This window comes from Sciurus vulgaris (genome assembly GCF_902686455.1).
Source record: "Sciurus vulgaris genome assembly, chromosome: 2".
Classification (NCBI taxonomy): Eukaryota; Metazoa; Chordata; class Mammalia; order Rodentia; family Sciuridae; genus Sciurus; species Sciurus vulgaris.
The window spans coordinates 170850955-170868808 of NC_136462.1; the positions used below are offsets into that span (position 1 = coordinate 170850955).

The following is a 17854-nucleotide window of genomic DNA, read 5'->3' on the forward strand; positions in this document are numbered from 1 at the left end:
TACTGCCTTGTGAGATAGATATCTGTTTCATTGTTTTTTTTTTTGTTGTTTGTTTGTTTGTTTTTTACAAGAGGCCAATCAGAGACTTGGGATTCAATCTTTTTGGTTAAAATCTAACTGGTGTTAAATTTTGGGCATTTTAAAAATCACATTCAACAATAACTAGTATTTTTCCTCTCTCCAAATAGTTTACGTTTCATATGGTTACCTTCTGCTGATTTATTAACGTTGGTGAGAAGTTTAGTCAAAAACTAAGAACTGTGAATTGCAAACTGAAAATTTGAGAATAAGGGATTTTGCCTTTTGTAATATGTTGACATTAAATGTTGATAATCATATCTAATAGGTGTCTGAGCCTTGTAGATTTGCTGGATATCAGCACTGGGAGCAAGATCTAAGCACAGAACCTATGATATAAAAAATAATAGATGAATTTGTCCTGCAGGTTGAGAAGAAATCATGACCCTCATGGGTTGTTAGAGAAAAGTTTTACTTTCAAAGACTGTATCAGGAAAGAGATGTATTTAGTGCCTTGTAATAGTTCTTGACTTCTTGTTTACAAGATGTATGCTCTCTGGCCTGATGGGACCCAATCCTTGACTTCCCATCCGGTGCCTGGTCCCCATTTCTACGTCTTGGCACTGTCTGGCTTCTTTGCTCTTACTCAGCGTCTTAGCTGACTGTCCTGCCTGCTCAGTTAACTGGCTTTTCATTTTGCCCAGGAGCCTTATGTCAAGGTTAAATATATAATTGTCTCAAATGTCATCTGTTTTTAACTGATGTCTAGATAAAATAAAACTGCAGTGCAATCATATTAACAATGAATAGAAGAAACACTGCAAGAAAGAAGTAATGTGGCTAATACTGGAGAGGCAAGATTGGTGATGCCTATCCACAATCTTTTTTATCCTATTGAGATTTCATGGGTATGTATACAGATAGAAGTCAGTCTTTCCCCAGCAGTCAACTTTCCTGCATGACTAGCTGGTTAGAAATAAATATTTTTCAAGAGAAAGATGGAACTTATTAATTGTGGGGAGAAATAACAAAACATGAAATATCACTTATGTAGAAAAATGCCTAAAGAGATCAAATAGGTTATCGATAATGATTTTCTAATACTGGAATTATGGCTGATTTTTAAAGACCCATTTTTTCCCTGTAATCTCTAATTTTTCTGTAATGAAGAGAAAACAATGAAAAAAATTTAAACATCTAGAACATCAGAGCCTACTAAACTAGTTATTCTTTCAAGTCCTTGAATTTTTATTTTAGGAGTGAAGTGAACTTGCTTGTCTCACATTTTGGAGATAAAACCTGGCCCTTGGGATTCTAGGGTTGCATGGTATCGTGATACTCACTTAACTGAATTCCTGTGAATGCAAGAGATTTTGTTTGGTTTGCATTTGGCCTTTTTAATTTTGCATCAGCTTCCCCTGGGTTCTTGTTTGAAGTGAACCTTGGAGTTGGGTAGTCACTCAAATAGCCTTCCTGCAGTTACCTTGAACCCTAGGATTGTTTTTTTTTTTTTTTTTTTTTTTTCCTTCTTTGTAACAGGGATTGAACCCAGGGGCTCTTAACCCCTGAGCCACATCCCCAGCCCTTTTTTTGTTTTTTGTTTTTTTTTGAGACGGAGTCTCACTAGTTTGCTTATAGCTTCATTAAGTTTCTGAGACTGGCTTTGAACCTGTGATCTTCCTGCCTCAGCCTCTTGAGCCACTGGGAATACAGGCATGCTCCACCATGCCCAGTGGAACCCTAGGAATTTTTGATAGGTAATTTTTACTGCAACGTGGCTAAGAATAGATGATCCCCAGTGTTCTCTCCATTACCAAATTCAAATTGTCTTTCTAATCCAGCTATGAGGACATTCACCTATGTACTTTAATCTTTGTATAAACTCATAGAAGTAGTTGCAATATCAGCTATAATCCTATCCTCATGTCTTGACATTCCACATGCCTCATTCACAGAAAGAGTCAATGAAGCCTAGGAGGTGAACAACTTGAGGAGTTTCTCAGAGAGGAGACATCCTCAAAGTCCAGAATTGACTCTGATTTTCGAATGCAATAGCAATATAAAAAATTTTAAACTTTTATTACCACATAAAATGACTCAACTTAATGCAAAGTTAGTACTCTCAAGGTGGTACAGGGTGAGGTGAATGTCATCAAGCTGATGTGAAGAAGACTGCATTTTTGGAAGCACCGCCATTGGCTATAGCACCTGCTATAGTCAGGACTAGGGTTCCCCAAGCCGAGATTTTGTCTGATCGCACATGTGTGGAGAGAGTTGTCTAGTCTTTCTGTTTTCTCATCTCTCTTTATGGTTGGCTGCCATGCTTCAAAGGCACTATCCTTCTCATTTTCAGAAACACAAGGCATCTTTTCCAACCTTATGTTCATGTCTCTGAAGCTTTTTGTTTTCCCTGACATGGACTGTTGTTACCAGAACTCTTTGAATGTTTAGCATAGAATCTGGTGCCTGCAACATACTTGATAATTACTTTTTGTTATAGTTATTAATCATTGTTGTCTTCATTATCTTATTTTCCCTTTCTGGTTTTTGACAACACAGAACACTTTTTTATTTTTTATTTATTTTTGTTTATTTTTAATCAAGACTAATTAGACTTAAAACAATTGTGTGGCACTTGTACAGAGTACATGCTTTTGCTAACTAGGTTTAATGTTTAAATATATTTAAAGCATTATTTGATTGGATTTGGTGAATTACTGAGAGTAATATAGGATATAACTTATGTCTCCTAAACGTCACTGTTGTTATGAAAGGGTATAGATATATGGCATATTTTTGCTAAAATAAGGTGTGCTACATCTTGGGGAAGACAATCTGTTTGATGAATATCACCACTTTTGATTAGAATAGCATAACAAAATTTAAGTCTTTATAAATATCCAAGAATGAGAATTAAAGGTCTTGAGTGTTTAGATTGTAAAATAATACTATTTTAAAACTTGAAAACATTCCCTTGTGATTTAACTATGTCTCTTGTCTTACTGTGTTTTTTCCCTTCTTATAAAAAAGTCTAGAATGTTTTGTAGAATGTTACAATGAGATGGTGCCATTCACAAGGTTTCTTTCACAGGCCCTACAAGAGACTGCAAGTCTATGTCTCCTTGCAAGTGTTGGGGGTGGAACATGGCAGTGGGGTTGAGTCCTTGGCTACCACTGAGTAGTCCTTCCTAGCCACTTGCATGCAGGGATGTTTTGGGGATTCTGATCTGTGTGTAAGAGGTATCAAGCTTGTCCTTGAACTCAGAGTATATATCCTGTGATACAGGTGAGTTCTAAATCCAAAGATTCTCTGTTCTTCAGGCCCAGTGCATCTTTGAGTGAGACTGTGTAACATTGGTCTAGATCAACCTGCAATGGTTCAGACTTGAGGAGGGGGTCCTGGCCTTCCAGGAAGGAAAGTTCTGCCTCTGACCATAGGAACCTTACCTGGGTTCCTTAAATCCAGTCTGCTGATTGGAAAGTTCTCATTTGTTTGGTTGTAGTGATGTTTTTCATTTAATCTCCTCAACGCAATTATATATTTAGCCAGAAATTAGCTCTGAATCAGATAATATAATATGTAATGGTATAGGGTATCATGTCCATCAGGTGACACTTTAGTGCATTTTCAGTAAATAGCAGGACACTTCCTTGTAATGAGAACATGTAATATTGAACCAAAGATCAGGATTTCTCACAAATGAAAACTAGTATTTAAAGAAACATGAGTAAAGAAACAAACATGAAAATCTACAACTAAATCAGATAAGAGTTAGTTGTTACTTTGGATGCACATACATACACACATGCACACATGTACTCATAGGCAAGGGGGACCGAAAAAAATCTTTCATGATGGAAGAAAGGACTAGCAAAACAGTTTTATCAGAGTTCTATCCAGATCTCGAAGCAAAACTTCAAGTACATAATACTCTGAATTCTAACATTCACAGAGGGTCCCTAAAGCCATTATGAACTCAAAGTTAACAGATAAAGATTCTGCAGTTGTGAAAACATAACTTGATTAATGTCTTTAGTAATAATTACCTGAAAGACCACAAGATGGCAGAATTTCTTTAAGAAGCTCAAATTGCTTCAAGACTGGGTTGCTCCAAGAATTGATATGAAGCTTATTAAAATAAGATGATTTGAAACTGCTAAAAAGTGTCAGACTCAGAATGCAATGATTTGAAAACAAATAACTTACTGAAATCTAAAAATTTGAAATTTTCTTGATAGTTACAATCATTTATTTTGTAGAAAGGGCATAAGACACATCCATAATGACCCAAAACTCTACGTTATTCATCCAAAAACTTCAATTTAAGTAAGGCATATCCAAATATATTCACAAAACAATTCTAGAATGCATCCCTGAGTCAGCAGTGAGCCAGATTGACTTCCACTGTCTTAATTCTTTGGCACATTTCAGGGCTTAATCCTGATGATGGCACTAAGTCATCAAGAAGAGCATAAATTGTTCAATAAACATTATGTTCTAAAGTAGGAACTGTATAATACCTTTTTAAACTTGCATTGAAAAAGTTTGAAACTACCCTTAATAAGCAATTGTTCTGACTGAGCACAGACTGATGACAAGTTCCATCAACAAAAGACAGACGGCAGCTTTACAAATTAAGAGTTTGTTATATTTCCTGTGAATAGTTCAAGCATTTGGTCTATCTTTTCCTTATCCCACAAATGTTGATTGAATACTTTGATTACATGTGTTAGTGCTTAAAATATTTGCTGAGTCTTTATTTAGAGCCATCAGATTGTATGAGATCATTTAACCAACTTTTTTGTTTGCTTGTCTATCATTCAGAATTAAGCCAGAGTAAAATGTATTATTAAACTGCCTAAAATAAACTAGGAAACCAATTGGAATGATTTAAATTTTGAGAAATATGAAACTAAATAAAAAATTGGACTCATTTTCATCTACTTTATCAGTTCTAGGCAGATCATTGAGTCATTAACTCAGCTTGTTGGTTATATCTAACTTGGAACCATTTCACCCTGTGTTCAGAAATTGCTTGGATTATAGTTGATGGTAATTTATGAAGCTATAAGGATCTAAACAATGCTTACCATGAGAAAGCATGAGCTCTGTGACTTCACATCTAAGTGGACCTTGGCGTTGAATGAGCAGGTTCATGTCTGTACCCTGTAAGAGTTAGCATGTAACTAGATCCTAGCTAAGATTATGTCTTTTTACTCATTTTTAAAGTGTTTATCATTACAGTCCCATAGAACAGTAAGCATAAGATGGTGAATGCTCTACTGAAAGACTGATGAAATCTCATTTGCTCATAATAAATTAACCAAAAAAGAAAAACCCATTTTTTCTGCTCAGTATTACATCTTGTGGTAGTGTAATAAAGTTGTTAAGGGGTAGAATAATAAGTGTTATTAGAAAAGTAAATATGGAGACATTTTAAATAGTGTGTTTGGTAAAATAGTCATTTAACTTTACATAAAAATTGCTAAAGGACCAAGCGATTTCATTTTTAACAGATGCCATATTTTGATTAAACACTGAGTATGCATAATTATTAAGCATGAGGACCAAAAAAATCTATCATGATGGAAGAAAGAACTACCAAAACAGTTTTACCAGAGTTCTTCAGATCCAGAGTTCTAGGGAAGGATAACTCTTAGGTATGACCTTAATAATTACTTTGAGTTTTTTAATGCTGTAAAACTTGACTTGTTCAGTAAGAGTCATTTGGGTATATAAGCTTTTGTGGATAAACAATTTGCAGATTGGAGTTAGAGAAAGAGATTGAAATATTTTTGGTGCTCATTACAAATAATTTATATTTTCTTTTGATTGCAGCATCTTCACAACTATTTCACAGTGACCCTTGGAATTCCTTCTTGGTGTTCTTATGTCTTTTTTGTCATTGCCACTTTGCTTTTTGGCCTCCTCATGGGTCTGGTAAGAGATAAAACCAATTTTTTTTCTTCTTTAAAGAAATGTGGGTTTTGTGTAAAACTCAGAGAGGGACTAAGAAAGAAAAAACACAAAACCTCTTTTGCATATAATTCAAGTAGATAAGTAGCATTTTCTTGTTTAGTACTGCTTTCAATGGTAATGTGAGATATAATGGAAAATATTATTGTTCCCTAACCTATCCCTTAATTATTCTGAAGATGTGTATTGCCCAGAACATAGACACTCATGAAAGAAGAAACAGAGACCTGACTTGAATTGATAGTTTCCAAGAAAACTGAGTTGACTACGGTTTTTACACACTGTCTACTTGATTAGACTGTGGTGGTGATGAAGCCAAAGTTGTGAATTTGTTCCTTACCTAGATCAAAGATTTTTTTCTTGTTCATATCCTCCAATTGCACCTCTGCTCTGATAAGCTGCTTATATATATACTCTGGTTTTCCTGAGGTGGATTTTGTAAAGTAATGTGGATAAAAGAACAGTCATTATTGGGGCGGGGGGAGATTCAGAGTAAATCACCTTGTTCTTTTTGGACATGAAAATCAGTATCCAGTAGGCATCTCAGCATTTTCTCCCTAGGTGTTTCAGGTGAGAGTTGAAATAATAAATTTGTTTACTTAATTCTATATTAATAAATGTGCAACTATAAATGTGTCGGCATATTTTACTCTTTGATACAAATTATTTTTATCTTTCTCTTAACCTGCCCTTGATCAACTTGATTTCATGTTGAATTCTAACAAGTTCTGAAAAGCCTTTTTGCTGTATGGTAATCACATAGCAGCTAACTACTCCATGGTGAGAATAATTAATGATTACAAAAGTTTTATATTAAAGAGGAAACTTTTAGGTAGGATTGTGTACTTTTTTTTAATAAGCTTAAATGATTAGCAATTGACTTGAATAATAGTCACAACCTGGTCTGACAAATAAATAACTCCAAGGAGACTCTTGGTTTTGTTTTTCTAAGAGCAATCTTTATTCACATTGTGGCTTATCTTTGAGATTCACTATTGGTGTTAACTTCAGCGATAGATATGAATCTTAGCAACCTGAATTAATAATTAGGTCCCTGGTGTGTTATATTCTGTTATATTAATTGTATTGCTAGTTAACATGTCCCCACTGCCCTCATTTAAAGGGATTTGACTTTGGATTTAACTAGGATAAACTGTGCTTCTGCCATGTATTATTTAATGTCAGATTTTTCTAGCAGTGTGAGGCTTTTGTAGGGAACAGTGTGAGGTCCTGGATAATTCAGAGATGGAGATAAAGGGGATGTGGGTTATTGTGAACCTGTTGAAAAACCAGTGAAAATTCTCAGCATAAAAAGTTTTAGAATTTTATCTTTGAGGCTAATTTTAAGAAATTCTAAGAAATTGAGTCAGGCTTGCCTATGCATGAGGTTCATTTTGAAACTTAGATTGAAATTACATTATAGGAAGGTTATTGAAAGTCTTGGCCTGAAAAAAGAAGGTTGATTCCAGACTGTTTAAGTGATTAAGTGAATACCCTGTCATTCCTTTATAAGAAATTGGGAAGATAATGTTATTTTGTAAAATAATCTATTAATCAGAAATAGTAAATATGTCTTTCAAATTGCCTTTTTAAAAATCGTAAAGTTCATAGAATTTTTGCCCTCAGAAATCTTTATTTTTTGTAGTTTTAAATCTTATCTTTGGGAATTAGTTGTACAATTTGAAACAGCTGCATTCTTTTAACTCTTTTGAAATTATGTATTCCAGAATGTTTTCAACAACTTCTCAGATTATAGAGGGTGCATCTCTCAATTGTTTTCACCTCTTAGCCACAGAGATAATAATGTAGCACACTAGGGAAAAGTGATGTTGCTGCTGAACAGAAACCACTGAGACTGCCTCTGAATGGCCCAGAGAAGCAGCTGCCACACATCTTGCTCACATTCCCAGGGATAACACATCTGTTGTGAAGCCAAGATCTAAAGATGAGTAGTTCAGATAGAATAAATCTGAGATAAAACTGCTGAGCATGGGATTTTCCAAAATAGAATAGGAATTGGCTGAGTACTCAAAGGAAAGAACCTTTGAAATGCTCTGTTTCGCCACCCTCTCCCCAGAGAACCTTCAGCCAGCACAGGCTTTGTGACTCACATGCCTTTCTGCTGGACACAATCAGGATTAGAGGCCAGAGCTTCATATGTGAGTTTCAGCACTCACTGACACCTCTGCCATTAACAGGCTAAAAGTCAAGCCCCGGCTTGCAGACATGTGAACTTGGTCCTGATGACTTTTGAGATGTTCCTTCCTCCTATGTGTCTTCATAGTGCTAGGAGGGCAAGATGCTTTCTATAAGAAGTGTTCTCTGTCATCTCTTTATTTAGCTTGACTATTGCATTTACTATTTTTCCCTAGCTTTAAAATATGGAAAATGAAAACATGTCCACTGATTTGATTTTTGTTTGTTTTCTTGATTGAGCCTAGTGATGGTTGAAGTATTTTACAAAATATTTTTCACATGTAAACAAAGGCTTCAGTTTTAGTATCAAGTACATATTTTGCATTTTTAACCAACATTGGAGTGATCTGTAGTTCACAGTCTATAGATCAGATCACTGTGGCAGCATCACATTCTACTGTCAATGACTGAACCCTGAAGGGTATAGGTGGCAAAGTTCTAGAGAAGCAGAAAAACCCTGCAGAACATAGACGGTGATGTCTATGTTCTAAAGTCTATGTTCTAAAGTGATGATATGTCTAAAGCCTTTTCAGTTCAGATTGATCATTCACAGAAAAATAAAAGGCTCAGCTTACTTTCTCCTCTCTTGTATCTATTTCTGTTGATGTATATAGGCCCTATCCAAATTCTGGTGTATAAGTAATTATTTTTCTAGATGCTGATGACCAGTGTCTAGTCTGGGGCCTTCCACAGAGGAAGGTCTCCAGTGTTAGAATCATTGATGTCACACTCTGTGAAAAAAACTTCATCTTTCAGTGCATCTCTTCATTTTGGAGCAGGGCTACCTGCATCTATTTGGGTACAAGCCAAACCCTGTTATGGTCATTGTAGAAGATCATTGTAGAAGAGGAAGGTGCCATTTTCCTATCGACTATTTCTAAAATGTTCTCTAGAGCAGAAATTAGATCTTGAAGTAAAAGAATCTAAGGAAAAGATGTCAGGGTTTCCTCCTAGTTTCTGAGAAGGAAGACATAGGGATTATATAGTGTTAGACAAAATAGACCTTAATGATAGGCTAGCCCAAACCTGTCCTTTTGAGCACAAATGAGAAAGTAATTAAGGGACCTAAGGTCATTCAGCTAATGCAAGAAAGACCAATGTGGGACTGGTTCCCTGTGAGTCTTTTTTCTAGTACCAGCCAGTCCTCTAGTATCATAAATGCAAGTTTCTCCCTTGCAGGTATTGTTGGAAATACTTCTATTGTCACTGGAAGATGTTTCTTCATCACTTGTAATATGTTAGGACTTTGTTCCTCCTGGTGGAAATGAGAAAGGAAAAAAATGTCACTAGAGGCATTATTTCCTAAAAATAGCTAGTGAACATATAAATATCACATTAAAAACTTAACCTTAGTCTAACACACAGAAATGCTTTCTCTTTGCTGTTAAGGGTGTTTTAATGACTTGAAGCTTATTGTTCCCCAACCCACAGAGCCTTCCTGAAACCCATTGCCTCACTTCATGGGTCTCCTGAACCTGGCACTTGTGACTTTCTCAGGATCCAGGAGCCTCAGGAATCCCAATGGGTGCACCTTAGAGCAGCTAGGTAGTGAATGTTTCCCATGCTGCCCTGGCCTTAGTGCCTTGATCCTTCTCTACCTCATACCTGGGTGAATTCTCTTTATCTCTTGAGTATCATAGTTCTTTATTGATTGTTTATATGAGATTCATTTTCCATACACTTGCAGTTTTTACCTCTTTGCCACACACTCCCCAGATGTTAACATGCATGGTGCCTTGAACCTAATGAATCAAATATCTAGCAAAGTAGTAAATGAATATATGCATAGTAAAAATCCTAACACAAAGTATTCATATGATGTTTATAAAATTGAATCAAAATGACTATGAATTTGACTTATTTAAAATTTTAGAGCACATGTAGAACAGCATACATAGCACTCTTCCTGTTTTTAAAGACTGGGCAATTATTCAGAGAAAAGTTGTAGTCTAAGCATTAGATATAAGAAGAATTGTATAGCCTTCTAAATGGGCAGCTTCCTCCATCCTTGGATCTGTTTGTGTTGTGCTATAAGGGGAGGGAAAAGTTGTATGTGGAAGGTGTCTCCCAACTTGTTCCATCAACAGCGGACTCTGCCTTGCTGGACATAGTCATTCATATCATCAGTTATGGCCCATTACTGGTCCCTGGCCATGGCACATGGATCCTGCCCTTAAGGAGCTTGTAGTTTATCAAGGGAAAAGACATGCTTATTATGGTAGAAAGTAATTTATGCTTCAGTTAAGGTCAGAGATGAAACTAATGCATCACTGCCTAAAATAAGATTTAGTTTACATTTTTGAGAAGTTTTCACACAGTTTATCTGTGGAAATTCCTTATGATATTCCTAAGAATTCTAGACCCTTAAATGTTCTTCCACAAAATTGAGGGTTACCCATTAGTATGGGGCAGCTCAAATACAGAGTGGTTTGTTTGTTTGAAATAGCATTTTTAAGGAGACCATTTTAGACTTAGCCAGTAGAGCCTCGTTTCTTATACCTGTTTGATTCATCTATTTATAGTGGACTCTCTTTAAGCTTTTGGCATTGTGGCCCTTGTTCTAAATTTTAAGTATTTTCTTATGTCACATTTGAAAGTAGGAAATTCTTAATTATATCCTTATCTTTTTGAAGATTTTGATCAGCTGTTAATTATTTTACTAAGAATATCTGGTTATATAGGAGCAAGGCCTAATTTTGACACCCTTTGGTAATAGCTGTCCTATGTACTTACTATAAAATCACTTTTCCTCCAGGTCTTGGTGATAATATCAGAATGTTTCTATGTGCCACTTCCAAGGAATTTATCTGAACATTCTGGTAAGTCTGAAAAGTTCATGTGGTGGAGTATGTTTAGAACTTTGTGGTGTTCTATGATTTGGAATTCCCTTTTGTGCTCTTAGAGATAGTGGGTTTCACCCTGATTTGTTAGGTGAACAAAATATTGCCATTGCCAATTTTCTTAAAATATGTTCTCTGGATATGTTTGAAAATAAAAAAAATCCTTTTTTTCCCTTCTCAAGTTGGAGAATATTTCATATTGGTAATTGCTTTTTTTCCTTTAGGTTTGTGCCCTTTATTAATCAGTGAACAACATTTAGAAATGAGAGAAACTCACTTTTATTGTCTACTGTATGTTACTGTCCTTTAAGGAAGTCTCCCTGAATCCTTGTGTTGGTCCACACTGCTTTTGGAATTAAGTGGCCCTGGATTTGAGTGTCTTTATTCATGGCTGTTTTTGAGACTTTGCATAAAGACTTTGTAATTTTTGAATTTTATTTGGAGTTTAAATAAATTTGTATTTTCATTCATGAAATTTTTGAGGCTTTGAGACTTCATAGATAGTTGAATAATATATGTTATCCTTAGAATTCTTAAACATAACAGAAAACCAAAATAAAGCATCTTCAGGGGACCATGAATATTTATTAGCTCACTTATCTGTAAAGTCCAAGGGTGTTCTGGCATCATGCCCAGCCTGAGTGATGTTGGGTTTCTGTTTCCCTGGTGCTCATTTAGTGGCTGTTGGTAGTCCCAACTCACATCCACAGTTTAACTAGTGACAAAGAAACAGGATGGCCTTTCTTCCTGACTCTGACCCAAACTCCTGGGGATTTTTCTGATTGGTTCAGCTCAAGTCACATTTCTGAACCAATTGCTATGACCAGTGGGCCACTGACCCTTCTAAAAGCTACAAAATACAGAACATGAAGGAACCTTTGCCTTCTGTGCCCACATGCTCTGTCAAAGTCAACACAGAGACTGCAGAGGGAAGGAGAAGCCCTGGGTAGGGACTAGAATGACAAGCAAAGAATTGTTCTGTATGTGACACGAAGAGCTTCAAGGTGGATAAAGCTGTCACTTCGCCTGTTTTTTTTCATTTCATAGCTAAGCACACTCAATTGATTACTGAATTACCATCATTTATTTGTAGGACATTTTTCTCTCTTCTCTCCACAGAGCAGAATCGGAAGTCTGAGGACGCTCACAGGGCTGAACAGTTGCAGGATGCAGAGGAGGAAAAAGATGATTCAAATGAAGAAGAAAACAAGGACAGCCTTGTAGATGATGAAGAAGAGAAAGAAGACCTGGGTGATGAGGATGAAGCAGAGGAGGAAGAGGAAGAAGACAATCTGACAGGTGGTGTGGATGAGGCGAGAAGTGAAGTCAGTGACCAAGGGCCCCTGAGAGAGGGCACTGTGACCCAGGAAGAACCTGAGGAGGCTGAAGAAGACATCCCTGAGCAGCCCCATTCAGCTGACACAGAGGTGGCAGAAGACTCATTGAGGCAGCGCAAGAGTCAAAATGTCAGTAAGGGGCCATAGACAGGGTCAGTGATGCAGTTTCCAACAGTGCAGGCCAAAAGAAAATGTCATCTTCCCTCTGGTTTGCCGTTTAAACCAAATCCTTAATTTTTCCTGACTGAGCAAGCTTCTCCCTTAAACGATGATCTCTGGTGGTATGGTGTCATAGGTGTAGGCCTCATGTACCCTAAGGACAATCTTTTCGGTCGTGACAATCAGGAGACAAAAACAACATGGTGTTAAGATCTGTTTGGGGGACTTGAATGGGAACAAGTTCATTTACTTGGGGCAGAGAGTCTTAACCAGAAGAGACAACCCCCTACCCTCATTAGTACCTTCTAGAGCAAAAGCTACAGATCCATAAAATGAAGGCAAAGCAGCCTTTACTTCTGAACATCCTCAAAGAATAGCAGAAGTCTTGCTTCCTTTCATGTGTTAACTATTTATTTTGTGAAACTAAGAAACATCAGGCAGCACAGTGCACAATACTTGTTTAGAGATAGAAATTGAGAGGGCCCTGGATACAGTTTTAGAAAAGAACTTGGAAAAAAGCCAGCTCTCTACTCCTTTGTTATACTTTATTTCTCATTTTTAATCTCTTCAATTTTTCCACTGTGAGCCCCACACTCTTCACAATTATTTCTCAGTGAGTCAACTCAGCAGCCAGGTCTACTTCCACCATGTTTATTGTCCTTGAAGGTTCAGATAATCAGTAACCACAACCCATGAAGCCCTGACTGCCAAGTATCTCAAATGAAATGTTGTAACCTTTGGAATTTGAAAAGGAAGTAGGGATTTTACAGGATAGATTTTAAAACATTTTTTTGGCCAACCTGTAGTACTTTTCTTTTTTCAAAAAGTTTCTTTAGCAATGCTTTTTATTTTTTTGAAGCCAGAAGTGATCTAAGCCCTGCCAGTACAAGGTAGCCTTGTGAAGAAAACTTGAATACTGTGTCGTTTTGTTTCCATCTCAGGGGGTTCCCTGGCTCTTGAAACACTTTAATAATAACTGGAAAACCATTTCTAGTTTTCCTTCACTGATGTGCTTTTGGTGAAAAAATTAACGAAAGTCAATATCAGGAAGTGAAAGATTTGATTTTGTTTCCATCTTCCTTAATCTTCTAGAGAATTGTATCTTTGTAAATCTCTCACTACTCAATCTACTGTAAGTACCCAGGGAACCCAATTTCTCTTAAAAATCCATCCATCTACTTCTCTCTTACCTGATTTATGTCTTAGAATAAATTCATAAAATTAGATTCCAAGCATATGAAAGATGCTTAAAGTCAATCTTATACCCCTTGGGTCCAGACAGAATAATGAACACAGGTTTATGAAATTCAAAAAGTTTCTGTCATCTTTAAAAAGGAAATGCAGTGTATTTCTATCTGACTGTTTAGATAACCCTTGCCTTGTATTAACTGTGAACACGGGGTTCACTGGTGGGGGAGGTTCTGAAACTCTTTGCCCTCCTGTGGTTGATTGAGGCTGCTGCAAACCTTGCACAAAGGAGGTTTTTATTCTGAGAATTGATTTTCAGAGATGGTTATTTTTCATCTTTCCAACTCAGCTAACAGTCTCCTCCCCTACTATTTTGAAGTTGTTAAAAGTAGCTGGTACTTGTGCTCTTCAGACCATCACAGAAGTAATATACTGGGAGGGAGAACTTTGTCCTGACCTGTGCCTGTTTTCTCCCCTCCCTCCAGTTCCTGCCCCTCTGATACACCTTCACCCAAAGTGCCATGGTTCTCATGGGGGCAGTTCCACTCCCTGACACAAGGATGCTTTTCTGGATCCTCTCAAGCTAGGCTGTGCCTGTCCTCCTGTCACTGAATTAGGTTCTTTTACAATCAACTGAAGCAAAGATCTCAAAGAATAGTGAGTTCAAGTTCAGAGTTATGAAATAAGAAAAGTTTCATAGTTTGGCTCTTCTATATAATGCCCATCCCCAAGTAGAATTTTTTTTTTTTAAGTGGAATATTTAACTAGAGGGAAAGGCATGAGGAAGGAAACACAACCTTATTTTTTGTTGTTATTTTTTTAAAGTGTAAGCCCAATTTATAGCTGGACCCCAAATAAAACCTAATTACGTAATAAGAAAACATTTATTTTCTTTTTAAAAAATGGAAAGTGGGAAGAAAAACATTTTGGAAAGAGGATCCAGTAAAAATTTAAGTATCTGTCTGTAGGAACCAGTTTTCCTGCTTTTCCCTTTTTTAACCTCCTGGCAAAAGATAGCTTTTCTAGTAAATGGCCCGATATGTACACCATCTAATTTATTATCTTTCTGCTTAAACTTCAAGATTTGTTTTTCAATACTTAATATAAAACTAAAGAAAAACATCAACCCAATCTTAAAATTAGATCAGCATTTCAATTGAACTTTGTGGATTTTTCCTATAGATAATATATTTAATCCAGTAATTATATGCATGGAAAACATAATTTTGGCTTAAAAAACTTAAAGTCATTTGTTATTGGTTATTTAATTACACAATAGTATTTTATGTTAATTCAAATTAAGAGAGTGAAGTAAAAGTAATGATTGTGGAGTTCCAGTACATAGCACCTTATGTGCAGGTAGTTGGAGCAGGGTGCCTTGTCACTGATTAGAAGGAATATGGGAAACTTCTAGTTACCCTTTTGTTGATTTATTATTCATCTGCTAGAGCTGCTAAAACAAGCCCACTTGCTTAGAGATCTCATTGAAGCAATGCACAGACAATGCCACTTTCTTTCCCTTTGAAGTATAAAAATTGAATGGGTGAGGAGGGACAGTCCTGTTCAATTCACAGGGCATTGCACTGTGTGGCACCTACTTGCAACCTCATTTTGTGAATATGATCCCTGTTAGCTAAAAATAACTACACATAACTACCTATAAAAAGTAAACAGGCTTTAGACAGGTTGGCTTTTGACAGCTATGAAAGCCACATTTTGATTTTTTATGACCCCAAACCCTGTTGATAATTTGGAGTTTGTTACATGATTTGAGTGTATGTAAGTTTGCACACCTACATCCTGCACCTCCTTTGGGGTAGATGATAAAAATGCTATATAAGGGAAAACTTGCCCTTTGACTTTATTAGCAAGTCTTTTGGGACTTGAGCTGGTTATGTTGCTTTACAGGATGGGAAACATTAAAGGATCCAAAGTAAAATATAAAGGTAGAAAAGGGTAAATTTCAGTGTAAAATCTTCAGCATGAAGTGAGAGAAAGAAGGGGGACTGGTGCTTTTCATAGTGTTTAGCAGTAGGTCCTTCATCTCAGTGTTGCAGTGTTATTTCTTCCAGTATTATATGTGTATGGTGAACCCATCCTGTAGAATATATCAACGTTTTGGACAGTGTTCATGTAAATTTTTTGTGCCAACAAAAAAGTCTTCTTGTGTAGTATCTCTTTACCTCAGTCTTACATTTTGATTCTCTTGAGAAGATTATAGCTTGTCTTGCAGAAGCCAAAAGTAGAGTCATCAAATCTGATGAAACCTGATGGGGCTGTTGAGAACAGCTTTCTGGAAGCAGAGGTTCTGCTGAAACTTTGAAAGCTTCAGCCCAGGACATGGCCTTCAGATGGCTTATTCTCAGTAAAGTTTTATGTAGACTGTGATGCTATATATATGTGACATGTAAAACTTTGACATGTTTTCAGTATAGTTAGATCATATTTGTTAGTAGATGCCTTCTTTGTGGAAATGCATTTTTTATACTAAATACACTGCTTATTTGTACTGTCATGCATTACAAATTTGTTACATATATTCTCTGTAATAGTCTTGATTATTAGCCCTGTTTAGTTTTCTCTTTATCCATGTGTTCTTTACTTCCTTAAAAAGCGTCTTTGGCAAGTGAAATGAGAAATCAAGATACCGTTTCAAGCAGTACATTGCCTGAATTATAGATCATCTGATCACAGAATTGTATATAATTCTTGATCCTATACGGTTTCATTGTATTGTAAATTTCCATTTATGTCAAAACCCACGTGTTGACTACATAGAAGCAAAATGGTGTATTGCTTTTCATATAAGTATTTTCACAAAAAACATTTGCCTAAGCAGTTAAAAATATTACTTTGTTAAAAAAAATTGCCTGTGTTTGTTATCTGTCTGTTCATTCCCACCTCTCCCTCTCCCACTTGGTAAAACCCAAATTGTGAGCCCTTTAGCTGCTCAAGGACAAGTTCAGTGATCCAAGAGCTCCTCCTCATCATAGCCAATTGTATTGCCTGTACCAAATCATTGCACTCACCTCCCAGGTTCACTTTGTTCTGAGGTCTGGGGGTGACAGAGCTGGAGCCGATGGTAAATGATGCTGCTCTTCTTCCAAGTCACTGTGAACTGACCTGGTCTCCTAAATAAGACATTTGGAAAACTCTGTTCTACACTTGGCTCTCTCATCATTATTTCAGTGGAAAAGCACAAAGGAGGTGAGACAATTCTTTACCACTTTCAGATCCTGATGTAAAGGGAGATTTGATTTTTCTCTTGGAAGATGGTAGTAGGATATGTAGTAAAGTTATTAGATTGGTGTGCCTCTAAGTCCCTCTCTCAGAGTAGCTAACTCTTAATCTTATTTGCTGATACAGAGAAATATGTCTGGTAGCTTTGTCTCAGTCTATACAAAGTTAGTTATCCTTGGTAGAGATTCTTCCAGCAAGGTAGATTTTGGCCCTTATTTTCTTTTTGATGAGAAAGTGATGAATTCAGTTTCTCACTAGTCTTTACATCAGTGTTTTCTCCCATTTCAATATCTGATTATCCTATCAGTAATTTGTAGACTTAAGTATTTCTAAATGTGATTCTGGTTAGTTGACATTTGATTAATCATGTTAACTTAAACATTATCCTTTGAAAAGTCTTCATCAGAATTCATTGTGTACTACTGTCACTAATGGAGCCCTTTTCTAAAATTATTTGTTGTAGTTACTTAGGTAGAGGCCATAGGATAGAGAATATTTGTGTCCCAGGACAATCTTCTGTGTTTACAAAATTACCGAGCTGTTATTCTATGGGATTGCTCTTCAAACAACTTCTCTATGCATAGGTTCTCCGCATGAATCTCAGTCTAATAAATAGCATCAAAAACCAGCAGCTTATAAGTTGACTACTCGCTTTTAATTATTTTGACTTATATTATTGTACAAGGTATTCTAATACTTTCCATATCCTTGACTGTCCATAGACAGGAAGCCTCTCTCTACTGGTGGGAAGTATCATACTATTGCAGTTGTGGTGAGAGCCAGGTGTAGAATGGAGTTTTCTAAATGTATAAGTTAGGAGGCTAGGTCAGTCCATATATAATACTATGGGCCAAACCATGGGATTATAATTTTGGCATCAAGACATTTGACCCTTCTTT

General features: G+C 36.4%; 1 protein-coding gene across 1 annotated transcript in view; it reads left to right on the top strand.

The window, feature by feature from the left end:
- Nucleotides 1-16224, top strand: part of TMX4 (thioredoxin related transmembrane protein 4) — a 38670-nt gene extending 22446 nt beyond the window's left edge. Inside the window, exons 6-8 of the mRNA XM_079129633.1 lie at nucleotides 5858-5959; nucleotides 10947-11010; nucleotides 12151-16224. Of these exons, the coding sequence (XP_078985759.1) occupies nucleotides 5858-5959; nucleotides 10947-11010; nucleotides 12151-12515 (531 nt within the window). The 3' untranslated portion in view covers nucleotides 12516-16224. The remainder of the gene's footprint in view (nucleotides 1-5857; nucleotides 5960-10946; nucleotides 11011-12150) is intronic.
- The last annotated feature ends 1630 nt before the right edge of the window (nucleotides 16225-17854 follow it).